Raw genomic sequence first — 22,193 nt, forward strand, 5'->3', positions numbered from 1 at the left:
CAATCTCATATCATTCAAATTTCACTTCCAACATTATTGTTCTAACATGCACCTATTGTTGTGCAATTGTGAGCGGGTGCATGATGTGCTTGGTTGTCTGAACCTACCCAAACCTTTCCATTAACAAATGCTGCTGAGAGCCATGCCAATAATCTAAAGGCAGTATACCAAGACACACGGTAGTGTGTCGTGCGGCCCAAGAAGCCGGCGCGTAACACCCGTGAGTATATTGACAGGAAGAAAGAAAACGCAATTTTTGCACCTCCGTAGCTCTGTGCTTCCTTGATGAAACAAGACGATTTTTGCTGTGGACATTCCCGCCAACTGCAGCACTCCACATTCCAAATTTGAGCGAAATCGCTTCGCGCGTTCCCGAGATATGCGATTTCAAAAATTGGCTCAGTTTCTTGGTTTTTTTTTTCTTCTTATTTTTCTTTTTCTTGTCGCACACTTACAAAAACTGCTATAAAACTCGAACGCCATATCCGATTGCCTTGAAATTTGGCACACAGAAGGGGGATATAAAGGCGCATCTCGGTACCAACTTTGGCTGGAATACGATAAACCGGCAAAGAGTTATGAGCGATTATTCACGAAAAATAACACCAATATGTTGTCACGGCTACAGGGTAAACCGCGTATGGGAAGAAGCTGAAAATCGGTGGGTGAATAGGTTAACTATTGAACCTCAAACCTTTTGTGGTTTGAAAGAAATCGAGCTAAAAACCAGGAAGATACAACGAAAAAACCAACAGTGTGTAACAATTACGCAATCGAGATCAGCTAATAAAAAACGACTGCTTGCCACGCCTACCAGATAAACCGCTTAGGGTAATGCTTTGAGAATCGTTGTACAGATGGAGTAATCATCTTAGAAAGGCTCATCAATGGTGTAGAAGAATCAGACTTAAAGCCACGGAGTTATAACACGAAATCCAACTTGGTGCGGCAAGTGCGAGATCGAGATACTCTAATAGAGAAGTCATCCTAATAGAGCAGTCACCCTAAAGAGAATTCAAGAGATCAGCTAGAAATAAGAAACCTGTATAGAGATCAGCTACACACAAGTCACCCTGTAGAGAGATCAGCTAGAAGAAGTTACCTTGTAGGGAGTTCATGCAACTATGGAAAGAGATAGTTCAGCTAGAAAAAATCACCTTGTAGAGTTCAGCTACAAAGAAACCACCATGTAGAGAGCTCAGCTACAAACAAATTGCCCTGTGGAGAGATCAATAGAAGAAGTTACCTTGCAGAGAGTTCAGCTACAAAGAAACCATCATGTAGAGAGTTCAGCTACAAACAAATCTCCCTGTAGAGAGATTATAGCTAGAAGAAGTTACCTTGTAGAGAGTTCAGCTACAAAGAAACCATCATGTAGAGAGTTCAGCTACAAACAAATCTCCCTGTAGAGAGATCTGCTAGAAGAAGTTACCTTGTAGAGAGTTCAGCTTCAAACAAATCACACTGTAGAAAGATCAGCTAGAAGAGGTCACCTTGTAGAGAGTTCAGTTACAAAAAAACCACCATGTAGAGAGCTCAGCTACAAACTAGTGACCTTGTAGAGACATCAGCTAGAAGAAGGTACCTTGTAGAGAGTTCAGCTACAGAGAAACCACTATTTAAAGAGCTCAGCTGCAAACGAATCACCTGTAAAGAATTCAGCTACAAATAAATCACCCTGTAGAAAGATGAGCTAGAAAAAGTTACCTTGTAGAGAGTTCAGTTACAAAGAAACAACCATGTAGAGAATTCAGCTACAAATTAGTGACCCTGTAAAGACATCAGCTAGAAGAAGTTACCTTGAGAGAGTTCAGCTACAAAGAAATCATTATTTAAAGAGCTCAGCTGCAAACAAATCACCTATACAGAATTCAGCTACAAACAAATCACCATGTAGAGAGATCAGCTAGAAGACGTTAACTTGTAGAGAGTTCAGCTACAAAGAAACCATCATTTAGAGAGTTCAGCTTCAAACAAATCACCTGCAGAGAGTTCAGCTACAAACAAATCTCCCTGTAGAGAGATTATAGCTAGAAGAAGTTACCTTGTAGAGAGTTCAGCTACAAAGAAACCATCATGTAGAGAGTTCAGCTACAAACAAATCTCCCTGTAGAGAGATCTGCTAGAAGAAGTTACCTTGTAGAGAGTTCAGCTTCAAACAAATCACACTGTAGAAAGATCAGCTAGAAGAGGTCACCTTGTAGAGAGTTCAGTTACAAAAAAACCACCATGTAGAGAGCTCAGCTACAAACTAGTGACCTTGTAGAGACATCAGCTAGAAGAAGGTACCTTGTAGAGAGTTCAGCTACAGAGAAACCATTATTTAAAGAGCTCAGCTGCAAACGAATCACCTGTAAAGAATTCAGCTACAAATAAATCACCCTGTAGAAAGATGAGCTAGAAAAAGTTACCTTGTAGAGAGTTCAGTTACAAAAAAACCACCATGTAGAGAGCTCAGCTACAAACTAGTGACCTTGTAGAGACATCAGCTAGAAGAAGGTACCTTGTAGAGAGTTCAGCTACAGAGAAACCATTATTTAAAGAGCTCAGCTGCAAACGAATCACCTGTAAAGAATTCAGCTGCAAAGAAATCACCCTGTAGAAAATACAGCCACAAACAAATTGCCCTGTAGAAAGATCAGTTAGAAGAAGTTACCTTTTAGAGAGTTCAGCTACAAAGAAACCACCCTGTAGAGAGATCAGCTAGAAGAAATTACCTTGTAGATCGTTCAGCTACAAACAAATCACCCTGTAGAGAGATCAGCTAGAAGAAGTTACCTTGTAGACAGTTCAGCTACAAAGAAACCACCATGTAGAGAGTTCAGCTGCAAAGAAATCACCCTGTATAAAATTCTGCCACAAACAAATTGCCCTGTAGAAAGATCAGTTAGAAGAAGTTACCTTGTAGAGAGTTCAGCTACAAACAAATCTCCCTGTAGAGAGATCAGCTAGAAGAAGTTACCTTGTAGATAGTTCAGCTACAAACAAATCACCCTGTAGAAAGATCAGTTAGAAGAAGTTACTTTGTAGAGAGTTCAGCTACAAAGAAACCATTTTGTAAAGAGCTCAGCTGCAAACACATCACCTGTACAGAATTCAGCTACGAACAAATCACCCTGTAGAGAGATCAGCTAGAAGAAGTTACCTTGTAGATAGTTCAGCTACAAACAAATCTCCCTGTAGAGAGATCAGCTAGAAGAAATTGCCTTGTAGAGAGTTCAGCTCATCATGTGGAGAGTTCAGCTGCAAAGAAATCACCACTGCCCAAATTTCAAGGCAATATATAGCTCTTTCCAATCTGAAGTTATCAATTGTCAAAGTTGGCAAATTGGATGTGTGTGGAAGGCCCCTTTTTGCAAATCCGGTCACATATGTATTATATATATATAATTTGTATATTTACTGATAAAATATTTAAAGTACATCTACTTCATCTTTACTTCTTCCTGTAGTAAAGAAAAAAAACATAGGTTAAAAAAGTCCCAAAGCTGGCCATAGGCCGGCTTTGGGGTATACAAATACAAAAAGAAATGAAATCTAATCCAAAACAGCCAAGCTGTAAAAAAAGTGTGCGGCCCTCAGAAAGGCTATGGTGAAAAAAGATGTGAAATCCAAGGTGGCGGCCAAGAAATGGCTGTGATGGTAGGTTAATGGTAAAAATTTTAATAATGACAATTCAGGTAAATTTTGTGAAGCGGCACAAAAATTTACCTGAATTGTCGTTATTAAAATTTTTACCATTAACCTACCATCACAGCCATTTCTTGGCCGCCACCTTGGATTTCACATCTTTTTTCACCATAGCCTTTCTGAGGGCCGCACACTTTTTTTACAGCTTGGCTGTTTTGGATTAGATAAATATCTACAGGCAGAAATATGCATTTTATGTGGAAATGTCTCCAAATTTTAGTATTTTAGCATCTATTTTTCAACAATATGGCCCCCAGACCCCTTAGTTCAAGCATGCTTCACATGCTGGGAGGTGTGCAAAGCACACCTCTACCCAAGATGTTAGTGCCTTCAGTTAGCCCCCCCTTTTATAAATCCTAGATCCGCCCCTGCAGCCAAACTATAAAATTAGGTGCAACCACCAAAAAGTCATGATGAAAAAAGATGTGAAATCCAAGGTGGTAGTCATGAAGTTGCTATTATGGCAAACATTTTAGCAACAACAGTTCAGATGAATTTGCTGCTGCCTGCTCTTGGCACCAAATTTACCTGAGGGGTTGCTCTTAAAATTTTGATACGAATCCACCATCACAGCCATTTCTTGGTCACCACCTTGGATTTTGCATCCTGGTTTTTTTGGAGACCACACCTTTTGGTACAACTTAGATATCAATTCTTTGTTGTAATTTCATACCAAAAGTCAGGCTTTGGTCTTCCTTTTAACTTTTTTTTTCTCTTCTTTACTATAGGACTATGCGAGTTATTACAGAGAGTGAAGATTTTATGTACTTGTTTAGCTACATGAATTTTGCAATTGTGTTAATTTGCAATTGTGTTAATTGATAATATAAAATTATCACCTGAACTTACTGTATAGGTTGACTTGTTTGCAGTGGAATACTCTACAGGGCAATGCAGATGTACATGTAACTGAAATTTCTACAGGGAGACTTGTAATGTAGCTAAACCTTCTACAGGGTGACTTGTAACTTTACTATACTTTCTCCAGAGTACTTTGTGATCTCTTCAGGCTGACTTGTAATGTAGCTGAACTTTGCAGAGTAGCTTGTACTTTAGCTGAACTTTCTTATAACGGAATTGCTATTGTTCCGGAAGTTTCTTATAACGAAGCTGATATTGTTTCGGCAGCTGGAAATATTTTGTCAGGGCTATTGTTTCGGCAGTCCACAATCAAGCACACTTAGTCTAGTTGTATGCTATGCCCCAAGTATTCAATAGACACACATATCTAGTAGGTTGCCCTGAGCATTCAACTTTAGGGGACACGAAAAGTAGTACTGGCATTAGTGTTAGGGTTGGGTTCAGCTTTGGTTTCTTCTTCACCTTTGTCTTCAATATAAAATTAAATAAAAGTTAGTCCTCTTGGAGACACATAAGGTAGAAACTATGGGAGTTGGGTCGCTGTGAGCCACGTTACACAATGGCTAAGACTCTGGAGTCACGCACCAGAGGTCATGGGTTCGATTCCCAATTTTGCGCATTTTTTAAAGTTTCAGGACCCTTTTTTGTCTAAGTTTTATTGTATTCAAGTGACTGCTGGAACAATAGCAACAGTCTTCTTGTGATGTAGCTGAACTTTTACAGAGTGGCTTGTACCTTAGCTGAACTTTCTACACGGTATTGGGTGACTTGTAATGTAACTGAACAATCTAAAGGATGACTTGCAACGGCATAAACAAAATTAATATGCATACCATGGCATAATACCCTTCGTTGAACTATGCATGGAGATACAGAGATCAGATAAACTTCAATTATGTTGTATGCAACTAAATGTAGTGAGAATGATTGTGTTTTTCACACCCAAGTGCATGATATGTATTATAGGAGGTCTATATATCTATTCCCATGCATGACTAAAATGCTAGAGACTAGCAATAGAAGCTCATACTCATCATCCATATAATGATACAATGTCTGCTGTAGAACTATTCCTTCCTAAAAAACCCCAGCATTTTACATTATTATCTGATGAAGTTCCTTATCTCAATGACAAATCCATTAATATTTTCATATTTGCATGAATGCTCTATTAAAGTAACTTGATTGCTCTATTAGAATATAGGTGACTGTTCTATTGGAGTATCTCGATCTTGAAAACATTTATACACCCTCTGTAGTTCCTTCTTCGGATCTACAATCTGGATGGCTCTGGATCTTTAATTCCCTTTCCTGGAGCTACAATGGCAGTGGTGTGATATTTACAGTAGGTCACTACCAGTATCAGTATGGATATTTACTTAATGGCATTTATGGAGAACACCACAGTAATTATGATAGTGTGATAATATCATTTCCAAGAATTTTTTATGATACTGATATCGTTTCATTAGAATCATGGTTTGATATCACATTATATACATTTTCATCGCTGCTGCTACTGCTACTGCTATGATTACTGTATTACCTATCCCACATAGCTGTTGTACACATGTAGGCTCTCACTGCTACTGTCACTATTGCTATATATGCATGATTGCTTTGCCAACCCCACATAGCTGTTGTACACTTGTGGGTTCCCACTGCAGCTGCTATCATTGATCAGCATGACTGTTTTACCTACCCCCTTATTCTGTTGTATGCATGTGGGTTACTGCTGCTGCTGCTTACTAAACAATAAAATTAATCCAATCTAATGAACTTACTGTATAATCCATACCACCTGTTGTCAACTGTGCAGCCGAATAAATTCTGCCCAATGATTCCTCAGTTGCCATTTGTCACTTCATAGTTAGCATAGCAGGCTAGCAAGCACACAACAGCTCCACCTGAATATGAGTAATAATTATTAGCCATATATATCATGCATGCAAATACACAAATAAATGTATGATACATATGGATACGCATAAAGGTACATGTGTTCATAGTGGAGAATAAAAAAACCCTTCCTCTCCTTTGGGGGTTGCCCAGCATGCCTACATTAAGAGCTCGGGGGTGGTTCAGCAAGTAGGCTAGCTCCCTTATGGGGGTTGAGTAGGGACCTTGCATGGTAATGAGTATTATTATATAGTAGTTACCACCCAAGTGTTTACTGTATCACATCATTGTATGTATTGTGTTAATGTAGAATGGGAATACTCCACTGGTAGGTGCTGTGCACAATGGACACGCAAAAGCAGTCTACTACTTAGTCAAGGAGGTGGGGGCGGACCCCAACCAGTGTCCTCAGGTAGAGTAATAGTAATAATTTTATTAGTAAATATAAACTGTGTGAGTTTTACTTTTGATCCTGTTAAAGGGGCAATGCATTGTGAATTGTTTATACGTGAAGCTGTTCAAGTTTATAATATAATAATTACTGCATTAGATGTTTATTTGAGAACCGGTGTTTATTCGATACCCGGAATTTATTTTTGTTATGATGCTGTATTAATTAAATAATTAATTATATGTAATGTGCAGAACTCAACAAGCGAGTGTAAATGTACGTGTAAAAGTGTGTTATGTGTACAAATATTATTAACTGTTAATTAATCATGATGTCTGCAATGTAGTAATTGTAACTAATCAATTGTTGGAGGTACCCATCGCAGCTCTACCAGTGAAGACTGAATTAATAACTTCTACATACAACTTGTTACAAATTAAAAGTTTATTGCTTCGTATTTTGATTGCTTTACATTGGAGTTCTCTTTTGAATTACTGTAAATTCCATCTTTCTTTTAAGAGAAGTGACTCAATATGGCATTCTTTTTGAGACATGTCTGGTTTAACTCTGATGTATTTTGACACTTACTAGCTTTAGATAATAACAGTGACATGTCAATAGCTCTGTTGAATCTGACAAGTACTGGTCGAGGTTTCTGAGAATGATCATGATATTTACCCAGTCTTAAAATGTCTCTTATTGATAGAGGATTTATTCTGCTTTCAGTTTCAGTGACTATGGTGGTAACTTTATCTAAGTCATGATTAAATTGCTCACGTCTAGGTGTTCCCTTGCTACACTCATCTATGCCATAAATTACCACATTGAACATAGGGTTTCCTTCATTGGCTCTGTTTGTCACCTTGGTGGTAGAAGATGGCTGGATTTGTGTGCTTAAAGTAGGTATACCCCTGGCGACTAAACCTGATAGGCGTTTATACGAGACCATCCGTAATTCGAGGTAATACGGTATTTGCCCACTTGTATTTGCCAATGGTAAGTTTGAAGGTGATGACCTCATGGCCTGACATTCCTGGAAAGGTGGATATATCAAGACACACAATAGTGTGTTGTGCGGCCCAAGAAACCAGTGTGAGTATATTGACAGGAAGAAAGAAAATGCAATTTTTGCACCTCCGTAGCTCTGTGCTGCCTTGATGAAACAAGATGATTTTTGCTGTGGACACACCGACCAACTTCGGTGCTCTACATTCCAAATTTCAGTGAAATGGCTTCAAGATTTCCCGAGATATGCGACTTCACAAATTGGCTTAGTTTCTTAGTTTTTTTTCTTATTTTTTCTTCCTCTTTTTGCACACTTACAAAAACTGCCATAAAACACGGATGCATTATCCGATTGTCTTGAAATTTTGCACACAGAAGGGAGGTATAAAGGCGCATCTTGGCACGAAGTTTGGCAGGAATACAGTAAAGAGTCTAGGCGTTATTAGCGATTATTCATGAAAAATAACACCAATATGTTGTCACGCCTACAGGGTAAACTGCTTATGGGAAGAAGCTGAAAATTGGTGCGTGGATAGGTTAAATGTTGAACCTCAAACCTTTTGTGGTTTGAAAGAAAATGAGCTACTGTAAAAACCATAAAGATACAGCAAAAAGACCAACAATGTGTAGCAATTGCACAATCGAGATTAGCTAATAAAAAAACCACTTGCCACGCCTACCAGAAAAACCGCTTGGAGTAATGCTTTGAAAATCACTGTATAGATGGAGTAATCATCTTAGAAAGGCTCCTCAATAATGTAGAAGAATCAGACTTAAAGCCACAGAGTTATAACACAAAATCCAACTTAGTGTAGGAAGTGCGAGATTGAGATACTCTAATAGAGTAGTCATCCTAATAGAGCAGTCATCCTGAAGAGAGATCAGATAGAAAGGAGTAACCCGTATAGAGATCAGCTACCAACAAATAACCCAGTAGAAATATGTGTTGGAAACAAATCACCATGTAGAGAGATCAGTTAGGAACAAGTCACCCAGTGGAGAGTTCAGCTAGGAACAAGTCACCCTGTAGAGAGATCAGCTAGAAATAATTAACCTATAGAGAGATCAGATACAAACAAATCACCCAGTAGAAATATGTGCTGGAAACAAGTTACCTTACAGAGAGATCAGCTACAAACAAATCACCCTGTAGAAATATGTGCTAGAAACAGATCACAATGTAGAGAGTTCAGCTAGAGACAAGTCACCTGAAAAGAGTTCAAACCAGAAACAATGAGAGTTTCAGCTACAGTTCAGTTATGTAAGAAATTGCCTTATTACATATGTGATATCATTCAGTGTAAAATATACAAATATTTAATCAGACAAAAAGGTATACACATAATTGCTTCTGGCTTTTGTTCCACAATTCCTGCAGTGAAGAAAAAAAAAACAAGTTAAAAGGAAGCACCAAAGCCAGTTGATGGCCGGCTTTGTAGCTTGCAATACAAAAAGAAGTGATATCTGAACCAAAACAGCCAAGCTGTAAAAAAAGAGTATGGCCCCCAAAAAGTCCAGGGTGAAAAAAGATGTGAAATCCAAGATGGCGGCCAAGAAATGACTGTGATGGTAGGTTAATGGCTAAAATTTTAATAACAACAATTCAGGTGAATTTGGTGCCAAATTCTAGTGAAACGTGGAGGAGGCAATGCAAATTCAGCTGAATTGTCATTATTAAAATTTTTGCCATTAACCTACCATCACAGTAATTTCTTGGCCGCCACCTTGGATTTCAGATCTTGACCTTTTTGGGAGCTGCACCCTTTTTACAGCTTGGCTGTTTTGGTTTAGATATATATATATATATATCGTAGAGTCAGGTTGTTAAGAGCATGTATCTGTTAAGCGCATGTTATTTGTTAAGCGCATACACATTTCTTGTGATTAACCATGGATGATAAGGGCACACGACAAAATGCGGTGATAGAGCTACACACAGCAAGAAATGGCAAGAAAAGCTGAAAGTACAGAAAAAATAATTAATGTCTCCTACGTCTCCCTTGAGGACTTTCTTTGCTATGCATACAGCAGACCAGCCATCTGGATAGTGATTTCTTTCATCACGAAGGGATTCACCCGAAAATGGAGTCAAATATCCTTACATACTGGCGTGGTGACCAGTGCAAACTAGTAACTATTCTATTACAACGTAATGATTCTGTGTTACACTCACCATAATTATTTATTAGGTGTATGCGCCTAGCAGATAGTATGATTTTTACAAAAAGTTTTCTCCAAAAATTATAAGCGCATGCGCTTAACAACCTGACTTTACGGTACAAGTTTATGGAAAAATTTGGAATTTTAAGTTCGATTAGGGATCATAGAAAAAAATGTAGGGAAACATGGAGGTCACCGATGTACTGGTGAAAATTTAATCCCTAATTCAGTCTTAGTCTTGGGGTATAAACTGAATTAGGGATTAGCTAAATGTTCACTGGTATATCTGCAGGTATAGGCAACCTCCCTTGTTTCTCTACTTTTTTTTTTGTGATCCCTAATCGAACTTAAAATTCCTAATTTTTCCTTAAACTTGTTTATTTTCTTTTTTTGAAACATTACTATGACTGGTGAACCCACGCATCTACCGCATCAAAAGAAAGGATGGTAATGTTTTCGTCTGAACGTGTGCTCCAGCTATCAAATACTGCTTCGAAAGTGCAGGGGTCACTACGCTTTGCTTTCAGCTATGTTCAGCCCGTTACACAGTGCTACAGACAAAAAACAGTAGAAGAAGACTTCAAGAAGTGAGTCACCACAGAAATATGATGATTCATGTGCCCCCAACTATCAATTTCTGCCTCAAAAGTGCAGCAGTTTATGTTCAGCCATTGCTGCGATATACCAAAAGGCATGTCTCGGGATGAAGTGACATCGAACAGTGACAAAATCAAGCCCATAGTCTTAGCCATTATCGAGTTACGCTTGCCTGAAGGCATCAGGCAGGCAGGCAGGCAGTTAGTCAGTAGAAAATTCCATGGAATAATTAAAAAAAAAAATTCATAACAATTTATTGGAAGCCTTTAAGATCATACTGAAGGCACTTTTGGCCTTGGTTATACCTAACCAATACTGTCAAGGTGCCAGGATGAAGTTTTGAAGCTGGTGTTTGGGTGAATTTTTTGGCTAGGAAGACCCATATCTCCATGATCCCTAATATGTGACTGTCTCTGGGAAAACTGGTCTTATCGCCCATTTAAAAGAATCTAGAAACGTCGGTTTTAAGTATTCAGAGTGTTGTAGCTGGCCAATGGTGGTAGCTACGCATACCAAATGTTCACACGTTTTACAACAATTTCTTACCTCCCAGATCATCCACTGAAGAAGCAGTCAACAGCTAAGTTTCCTGCCATTTTAGATAGCTTTTAAACCGAGGTTGACTGTATCAGGTGAGCTCCATAAAGGGTGGGAGGCGGGGCCCTGGAAGGTGGGAAAGATGGGGTTCAAAAATTGAAAAGGAACATGTTGGGATGAATTAGGCCAAGTTAAGGGCCATTCAGGGCTCAGAACTGGCTAAAATGAAAGGAAATTTACAGCACAGGTCATTGTCCAACACCACGGAGCTGTACAGCCACACACAGCCATCTCCTGGTTGGCCAGTGTTCCATCAAGACCCCAGACCACTCATACGGCTTGTCACTGTGCTTTTAAAAAGCATCCAGGAAAAGCAGACCGCTTTACTCTGGTCGACTGTGACTGTGAAATTTGATAGTGTATTCATTAAGCTTTGTGTTTGTTTGAAAAAAATCAGACTTCCTGTCTTGGGCGATAAGAACGGTTTTTGTAGATCCAGTCACATAATACAATACTACCGTACTGTATGATAATGTGAATGAAATGGCTTTTTATAAACAAATTCAGTCCTGAAACATGTAAGTACGTTTAGCTTAGGGAGCAGGCATCCTGCTCCATAATTATACTTGCTATCTTGGTGCACCTCCGATTTCAAACTCAAAATTCAAATGTGTGTATAAAGTTTAGCCTATGTACCTGACGTAAGAAGAGAACATTTGCAAGGCCTTCATATACATCTTTAACAACTTTAGATCATGGGCTTTTTGACTATTACTGCAAAATAACAATTTGTTCTCCAAACAATGAAAAGGCTGGATCTAGAAAGCATGTAATTGACTTTTCATGCCTTAAGAATTGCAACAATACTAAACTCTAATAATTTAAATGTTATTGAGCAAACGTTTAGCATTGATTGAAGCAATCTATGTTCGTAGTTCATTATGTTTGTTTATTTTAGAACAGTAATATGACTGCATTATTAATTATTTATCACCATGCAGGAATACCAGAAGAAAATCAAAGAACTATTGAAGAAGGGGGAGGAATCCAAACAAACAGGTAATGCCACCACTTACTATATCATACAGTACGATAGTATCATACAGTATGATAGTACTGCATAGAAGGGACCACAAAGAAGTGGGCATGGTCCATGAAAAAACATCACCCAAAAACCAGCCTCACTTTTCTCTGACATTGATGATGCAGTATTGGTTAGGTAAAACTTAAGTCCAAACAAGCTTTCAGATTGACCCAAAATGCTTTCAACAAGTTGCTATGTAATTTAAAAAAAACAAATTATTAACAGAATTTTATACTTACTGACTGAGTAGCTGACTAATGATGCCTTCAGACAAGTGTAACTCGATAACAGCTAAGGCTACGGACTTGATTTTTTCACTGTTCGACATCACTTTGGCCCTAGAGGTGCCTTTTGGCATACTGCAGTACGTACAATGCATTCTTCATGTGCTTATAAGTGTTCTCCTTTGTGTACCATTCATCTTTGCTGACAGCAAAAAGTGTTGATTTGGTGGTAGCACATGATGGCTACTCTTCGTAACAAAATCATCCGTATTTTCATAGTACCTACTTTGATTCCAGAGGTGCTTTTGGAGCAGTTCTTGATTCATAATGCTCTGTAACGGTTTGAACATAGCTGACAATGAAGCTTCACTTTTCAGATGATAATTGATAGCTGGGTTGCATGGCACCATTTCTTTCTTTTGATGCGGTATGCGTAGGTTCACCAGTTACAATAATTTTATTTTACAAAAAGGTTAACAAACAAGCACACTTGGAATTTTCAGCTAGAGTAGGGACCATAGCACATCAATAAAAATCACTGAAACCAGCTGGAGTAGTGTACGATATCAGTAAAAAAAAAGAAGTGATATATCCCTACTGTGCATGGTGAGCACAGTAGGGATATATCACTTTTTGTTTTACTGTGATTTAATATCGTGCACTACTCCAGCTTGTTTTAGTATTTTTTATTGATGTGCTATGGTTCCTACTCTAGTAGAAAATTCCAAATATTTTTTGTACATGTTGTAGCTACTTACATCAGGTTAATGCAATGAGAGGAGTGTCTTTCTTCTTTATCCCATGCAAAAAAGGCTTGACTATGCAAAGGACGAAAGTAGAAGTAACTGGTGACTAATAGAGCTGATAATTGTCGTGGCCAAGAATGAATGATAATTATTCCAATAATGCGATATAATCTTACATACATTGACTTGTGTAGTCTTATAGCATTTCTAATTAAGTCATTTTAGCTGCTTTTTTTCTCTACACAAACTATTGGAAAATGTGGCCAAATTACTAGCCTTAAATTAATTAATTAATTAATTAGGAAGGCAGCAATACTGCACAAGTCAAGGGCAATACTGTAAAACATAATATTATTTTGATTTCCATTCGTTCCCAGATATCAACTCTTAGATCAGTGTTGACTAGTATTTTTAAATTTTAAAATGAAGTAGGGATCTATGCAATAAAAGTAGTGAAACAAGAGATGAATGATGGTATTACAGCATAGCTCAGTGGGAAATTCCCTATTTTGGCATTGAGAAAAATATTTGTTATAGCTAATGTGCCAAAGTAGGGACTTTCCCACTGAGCTATGCTGTAATACCATCATTCATCTCTTGTTTCACTACTTTTATTGCATGGATCTCTACTTCATTCTTAAATTAACAATTTCAAAATACTGGTTTGTTAAGTTCTGTAGCACAGCTAGCTTCAATGTAACTTGTGACTGTTCTATTAGAATATCACACATGACTGTTGTATTAGAGTGACTGTTGTATTAGAGTAGATCTCAAGTCAGCCAAGAGGTGTGCAGCTAGCTAGACCAACAAGGGGTGAAGTCATCTTTTTTTACTGTTAGGTAAACAGCTAGATTGTTAAGAGGTGTTGTCCCCATACTCTATTGATATTAGTCCACCTAGATCTTAATTGATGGGCATGGTTGCAAACCTATTGCAAATGGGTCCCAATTGCCAACTTATGGATATCTAGCTAGTACACTGTAGTTATATCTCTTATAGTGCCGAGACTGAAGCCAGTGACAAATATAATGGTCGGTCACCGGACAAAAACCAGACATAATGATCATGTGACTGCACATTAGTAACCACAGTCTGTCATGATGGCCAGCCAAAAATGCTCAAGTGATTGGACGTTTCAGCAAGTGTTGTTTGCAACAAGTTCCAGTAGTTCCGCTACCAGTGCAAAGAAGGACAAATGCCAAATCACCGTCGTGACCTTTCAGAAGTGACAGCAGAAGTATGACAGTGAACACCAAACATTATCATGGCTGAAATGCGAGACGGACAAAATGGACAAGAGCCACGTTTCACTTCTGTGGTGTTCTGTTTGCAGGGAATATCGAGAGAAGATTTGCTCGATGAATAATTACTCAAGTGCATGGGTAAATGGATCGGACAACCATCGAACAAGTTATGTATTGGACCATGCTGCCTCCGAGCAGCACAAGAATGCCATGGGTAAGCTTCGCACTGCACAGGCGAAGGCACACAGCGAGCTAGTAATACAGTACGCCCCAATTGCTTGTGCCCTCTCAATGCTAAGCGAAGTAGACCAGACAAGAATGAGACAAAAGTTTGATGTTTGCTACGTTATGGCCGGGGAGGGCATAGCATCCGAGAAATTTGTGCCTCTATGTGAGCTGGAATCACGCCATGATGTTGAGCTTGGTCATGCTTACAAAACTGCTCCGTCAGCGAAGCTGTTTACTCGCTACATTGCACATGCTCAACACCAGCAGTTCCTCAAGGTTCTCTGTGAGAACAGTTTTATAGCTATTTAATGGATGGAAGCACGGATGTTGGCAACATTGAGCAGGAGCTGGTGGTTATTCTTACCTGTATCAAAGATGATGTTGCTGGAGAAATACAATCACAAACTAAGTTTTTTTAATTTAGAAGCCTCTGAGAGAGCAAATGCAAGTGGGCTTGTGAAGTGTCTCTCAAAGTCCTTGGCACCACTGGAAATTACAGACATTCTCAGTGATGAAATTGTCAACACTGAAAGAAATCCTGTATTGGTAGGTGGAGGGACTGATGGAGCCTCTGTGAACGTTGCGAATCACAACGGAATGAAAAGCATGATGCTGGATTCCCATCCATGGCTTGTGTGGTCATGGTGTTATGCCCATCGCCTTGAGCTGGCCTGCAAGAATGCGCTTCATAGCAAGCTTTTCGAAGATGTTGATGAGATGTTGCTGCGGCTGTTTTACCTGTATGAAAGGTCACCAAAGAAGACGAGGGAATTGGAAGAGATTGTGAAGGAATTGAGAGAAGTATACAAATTACCTACAGGTGGAAACATACCAGTTAGGTCACAAGGGTCAAGGTGGATCAGCCACAAACGCAAGGCACTTCAACTCGTAGTTGATCATTATGGAGCATACATCAGGCACCTTATTACGCTTTCTGAGGATAGTTCTGTCAAGGCAGATGAGAGGGCCCGAATCAAGAGATATTTAAGGACATGGACTAGGTACAGTGGCATTGTTGGCTGTGCAATGTACGTGGACATCCTTAAACCACCCTCACTACTGAGCATGTCATTACAGGCCAGTAAGCTGGATGTTGTGCTTGGTATTAAGGACACCCTGAAATCTATTACAGAGCTGAAGAATTTGGAAAAGAAGGATCCATTTGAGTGGCCAAGTGTCAAGCTTCTGTTGCGAAAGATGGAGGATGAAGGAGACAAGAAGCTGTATCAGGGAGCTAAACTGCAGAACTTCAATGAGTCAGTCCAATTAAGGTTGAAACAAGATGCTCTGCATGACCTGGCTGAGCTGGATGAGAAGATGAGGGAACGCTTGATGTGGTCTGATGTTAAAGTATTACATGCACTGCTTGTCTTCCTTGAAACACAATCATGGGTAAAGCAGTTCCATATTGCTAGTTGTACTGGGATTACCTCAGGCAGTGAAGATGACAATCTTTCTGACAATGATGATGATGATGACAAAGCGCTATATGAGGTCAAGGAATCTGTGGACTATCTTGCTTCCCATTTTAGAATCCCATTAGAAGCCAAAGGTGTAGTGATTGCTGCGCTTCAGGATGAAGTAGAGGATGCTGTAGAGTATGCACACAAATATTTTGACATAGGTCGTACAGAGTATCAGAGGGTCTGGTACAAGCTGCACAGCTGCCCTTATATGCGGAAATGGCCCAATCTTCTTGTGCCCTAGCATTTAGCTTACCTTTTTTTAATGGGAGGGTAGAGCAAATCTTCTCCTTGATGAAATTTGTGAAGAATTCACGGAGAGCCAATCTGGAGAATGATACACTGAACGACTTGCTTGAAATTTACATTGAAGGACCACCACTGAGCTCATTTGGCCCAGATGTTGCAATAGAATTGTGGTGGTCTGATTGCTGTACAACTAGAAGGTTGAATCAGCCGCCAAGAAAAACATATCGGCCTTGGAAAGCAAATCTTAGAGAGGAAGATGATCCAGAAGAAGATTCAGAAGAAGAGTGCACAGCAATCCAGCAGTGGGACAAGTAGTTTGATGATGTTAACAGTAAAACTGATGAAGACTGAAAACTTAGCTGATGGTAGTATATGTAAATTACTTTCACTGTAATAATCTTAGCTTTAGAATTAAGTACAACATTAACAATGATTTGATTCAATATTATTGTAAATTACATCAACAGTAACCATACTCACTATAAGTTTGGAAAAATGCAACAGGTGTAATGACTTACGTAATTATACTAGAATGTCCAAGAGGTGGTGATTCATGCATCTCAGCATAATGATTACATCTGATCATCACATGTACAGTTAAAATTAGTTTGCATGTTTTTAATATAAAAATAATATATAGTACTAATGTACTGTAATATACATGTGTGGCTATACAGATAATAAATGTACTACTGTACTTATATGTAAATTCATGTGTGCCACATATTCGATGCATAAACACAGTATTGCTCATTGTGCTGCATGCTAAATATGTTGTAAAGCTACAGTAGAAAAGTAGAATTTGCATAATTACTATTGAAAACTTCAACAAACTGCCAGTATGATATTTATGATTTGTATGCCAATTTTCAGTCAAAGTTGCCACCAAATTCAATCTCAGGAAGTACTTTTAAAAAAATTTCCTGAGGGGGCATGTCCCCAGACCCCCTAGAGGGCTCATGCTTCGCATTTCGCAGAGTGTGCTTCACACACTGTGCGCCGCATCACTTCTATATGTGCTTGGTATAAAATTATTATTAACCCGTTATATAGATGTCAATCCATGTCTGACCATTTTAGCAAATGATTTGACATGTTGTCTGGACACCTTAAAATAGTTATATTTGTCACTGAAGTGCTTCTGAAATCCAGCTCTGAAATAATTCTGTGGCGTCTATGTTGCTGAAAGAAAGTGCCAATACCAAAAATTAATGCCTTGATATGGTTTCATTGGATGAAGAAAAAAACAAGCAGCCTGATTGAAGATAAAAGAAAAGACAATGTGCAAAGGGCCTACATTTGTTGGAACCCCAAAAGGCACATCCCACTGGTGAGTTTGTTATTGTGGCGTAAAATGGTGGCCGTGCACTTCTTCACTTGGCCTCTACCCTTGTGACTGTGGTCAGTGAGGTAGGCAGTGAGACTAAATTTCGAGTTTTAGCAATTTCTTAAAATTTTATATCCGGCCACCTGTAAGTGTTTTGTTTTATTTAATGCTGTTTTATATATTATATGGAGACTAGTAGTATTCTGTAAAGGTGATTTTCGTCTTGTAAAAGCCTCTAGAGTGATTTTAAAGGAAGAATTTTGGGTGGCATGTACAATTTTCTGGGTGATCCTTACTTAAACCATACTACAGTACTGTTTGATACTAGTAAACAATAACAGACAATGTTGTGATGTGATCAGTGTACTATAGATTAGGGACACGCTGATTATGCTGACATAATGCTGAGCATAATAGGTGCCTGAATGCATTGAGCATAATGCTAGTAGAATGCTTGTGATATACTATAAATCCTTGCTTGTCAAAATGCAAAACATAGAAAAAAATTTGATATACTCTAAAAGAACAGTACACATTTATTAGCAAAACATAGAAATTAAGACATAAATTTTGAGCATGTAATAGGAAAAATTTTGAGCAGTGCTCAAAAACATAATAGGTAAAATAAAAAAGCATAATATGTATGTGGGCCCCTGCTATACATGTGAGGTGAAGTATTGATACTAATAAATGGTACAGACCAATTTTAAGTGGTATTATAGATGTGAGCTTATATACGTACAGTACTTAACTTTTCAATATGCAATTGACCTGGGTTTTTATCAATTTCGGTCACATTTTACTATTAGGAGTCAAGGAACTTTGCAGCTTGACAGAAAAGTAATTGAAAAGAAGCCATCCTTACAGTACGTACCTTCATGGCACCTTTGCAATATTGGTAGACATAACCAAGCCTAAAAGTTCCTTTATGGTCAGTATAACCCTAGATCCTTACAATGGGTTGCTACAAAATTCAGTGCAATTTTCTGCTAACTGATTGACTGACATACTGACTGTTGCCTCAAGGCAAGCATAGCTTGATTATGTTGGTCGCTCATCTATTCTTAGGCATGAGAGGTATCTTGGCCTCTGTTGCTATGAGTACTATTCGCCTCCCACAAGCTGTTGATTGTGGGGAGAGTTTGGTAAATGTATGGCTGCCTGTGCAGGATAAAATTCAACTCCATTGTTGTGGCCAAAATGTGAATGGACTCAACTGGTTACAGATACTTGAGTAAGGTGGAATTTGGCATCAGGAATTGTTTCCGTTCCACTGAATTCCATGTAATCAAGCCCACACGTTAAATAGAACTTATGTATGAACTAATGTATAGGCAGTCATCCTAGGGGAGACCCCAATACTATCATCGTTTCCACTTCTGTTAAGAATAGAGATGCTGCATTGCAGCCAGAGCTAGTGGTTCTCTGTTTAAGTAAGTAGCACAGAATGCGTTGCATTCCTACATTTGACAACAGGGTGACAAAATGCAGTTGGCCATATTGGGGGCCAAAATGTACCATCAAGGTGGTATGTTGGTGCTCCCGATGTAAGAGGGACAGCGGTTGCTAAGGTTAGCAGTGTGCTGATAAAGTTCCCCCTTGGAGCAAGGTGCCAGCAATTGTTATGTATGATAGCAGCCGACAGGCACCTGTGAACCACTCAGTGATAAGGGGACAGCAGTTGCTAGGGTTAGCAGTGTGCTTATTACATCCCCCTTGGAGTGAGGTGCAGGCATTTTCTATGTATGATAGCAGCTGACGAGCACTCGCAAACTGGGAAGTGGTTTGATGCAGTAGTGGCTCAATTTGCAGTGATAAAGAATGGAGTAACACACATTAGTTGGTGCATCAGATGCTGTCTCCAGCTGTATTCTGTGAGCTGCAGCTGAGTACATATACGCATATAATCTATACAATTATAACAGTTGTGGAATTCAATGTATGGCCCTTGATTGCAGCTGCAGTTACTCATGACTAGTCACCAACTTCTTTGAAAACTTGGCAAGCTCTGTAGGGGGAGTTTTGATGTAATGCTGATAGGAGTTGCTTTGCCAGCTGCCCAGCTTTTTGATTTGGTTGTCAGGGATCCTGGCTTCTACAGCTGAGGTAGCTGCCCTGATCCGGGAAACTGTATAATATTATTATGCTCGCAGTCCAGTTTAAGTTGGGATAGTAAGATGTTCAGTGCTGAGCTAAACATTTGATGAGTGAGGCTCTTGCCCTCCTTCAACACAAAAAGAGACTCATCCTGGCCCCCTCTCACTGCTAGGTATGACAGTGTTGCCTTAATTAGGCAGATTCTACCATCTGTCACTCCCATGTAAAGGTGTATGCCCCTCCTAAAAGGGTCAGTTTTTGACTTTTTCATGGTTACTTGTAGCAGATGAGGGTTGTCCCTGCTGTCGATGGATATGGCATTGAGGGATAGGTGACAGGCTGAATCATATGAGACAGCACTAGGAGTAGTGAATTCACTGACCCACAGGAAGCCGAAAAAGGCAAAGCAACACATTGCCCAAAGCATAATATTTGAATATGATTGCTTCTTGTTGGAGAGGAAGACTTGTATCTTATGGAGGATCTGTTTGGTGATTGGAAGCCGTATTCTGGAAGGATGAGTGGATGCTTGTTGTCTTTTAATGCCCATTACGATAAGCTGGAGTCATGGTGTAAGCTGTTGGTTGAATTTGCTGCACAGACCCTGCATGACGTGCATGTGGCCCATGACAAAAAGGCATACTTTGATGAAGACATGTGAGATGCCAGCAGTTTCCAGGTGTGTTGCAAATAATATTAGAGTGGACTCAGTTGCTGGCATCACCTGAACTTTAGCCATGTTGCAAAACTTGACATATCTTTGTTTTCCTGCTGAGTAGGTAGTCATGGTTGATGTAGCCAGGCCTGCTGCCAGGAACTGACGGGCTGAAGCAAGGAGCCAACTGTGACCTGCGGAGCATAGTGGAGGAGTCTCATGCTCAAGTAGCAAGGAATATGGATGTGTAAATAATACTTATAGTTAACATGATATTGATAATAAGAATAATGACAAAGAGTATCAGCTGTGATGTGTGTGGACAATGGTAATACGGTTATGGCAGACATTATGCATACTATATGTGTGAATGTTTAAATCTATATTCTGTAACTAAGGTTAATATATAAAAGTGTGGGAAGTACATCTGGACAGTGCTGATTGTATGGTTGATGCGACGCAGAATGTAGAAGTGGGGTGGAACTTCTTGTGTTGGTTTGTAGGAACTGGGTTTTGTGCTTTCTAGATAACATATCAGCTGCAGTATTAAGCACCCCAGGGATGTGTGATGCAGAAATCCTGACTTCAAAGAATGCTGAAAAGAACCATAGACATCTGAGCAAGTGCATGACCATGGGTTCTTTAGAAGACCCTTTATTGATGACATCCACGAGGCCTTTATTGTCACGCTAAATTCTGTAGACTTTCCAGGTAGAAGAGGTAACCATACAGTGCAGCTTAGAGCAGCTGCTGAATTGACTGTGTGCTACTGACTGTGCATGCATTATTAATGCTATTAAAGCACTTTTCCTTATAATGCTTTCCTATAGCTTATGCAGGATGGCTTGGTGTTCTACTCCCCCCATTAACTATGTTTAAATACTTTAAACCTCATTAATAGCTAATATTAAATAACCTTATTGATTCAAAACTGACTGACTGCACATACGTTATTAATCCTATTAAAGCACTATTTCTTTTTAATGATTACCTATAGCTTGTACTGATGGCTTGGTGTTCTGCTCCCTCATTAATTATGTTTAAACAGCTAATATTAAATAATCTTTTTGATACGCACACCAGCTACTTCATACCAGACAGATTACTTCACACTGCCATTCATTGAGAAGAGGATATTTTAAAACAAGAATTGACTCTTTTCTTAAGTTATTGTAGTTAAAATTCGTGACACTTTACCCTTCTTGGTAACTATGTAACTTCCCATCCCTTTATCACTTTTATAATAGTTTAGATAGCTGCATACAATATAACACACCTTTACATTATAATCTGTGTTAATTGCTGCACAGTAATTAATATAATAAAGCTAAATGTGACTTGACTTCAGAAAAACGATCCAAATTGCACATTAGAGTTTTGAGATAAATGGTTTTAAGGAATTCAAGTGAGCATAATTGCCAAACATAGCAACCACGTGTATGAAATTTACACAAAAGATGGATCAATCTATTACCTTTCAGACCACATCCATTACTTGAAGCTTCTTGTGGAGTTTCCCACCAAATAAGATGGAAAATCTGAGCAGTTGGATGAGTGAAGTACTATCATGAGTGCTCACAAAGGGGCGGAGGGTGGGGTGGGAAAGAGATAGACTTCAAAATGAAGAAGACCACAATTGAATTCAGACACGAGATTACAGGGCTGTGTTGGGTTCTTAGTGGCTGATATGCAGCAGAATCATCAGTAAAGCATTTGGCCAACAATATCAGGCCATC

At 39.0% G+C, this 22,193-nt stretch overlaps 1 protein-coding gene across 1 annotated transcript in view; it reads left to right on the forward strand.

Annotated features, from left to right (window-relative positions):
- The window catches only part of LOC136248205 (uncharacterized), a 53,583-nt gene that overhangs the window by 9,337 nt on the left and 22,053 nt on the right, over positions 1-22,193 (forward strand). Inside the window, exons 6-7 of the mRNA XM_066040016.1 lie at positions 6,761-6,862; positions 12,142-12,199. Coding sequence (XP_065896088.1) covers positions 6,761-6,862; positions 12,142-12,199 — 160 coding nt within the window. The remainder of the gene's footprint in view (positions 1-6,760; positions 6,863-12,141; positions 12,200-22,193) is intronic.

Source organism: Dysidea avara, chromosome 2, assembly GCF_963678975.1.
Source record: "Dysidea avara chromosome 2, odDysAvar1.4, whole genome shotgun sequence".
Taxonomy (NCBI): Eukaryota; Metazoa; Porifera; class Demospongiae; order Dictyoceratida; family Dysideidae; genus Dysidea; species Dysidea avara.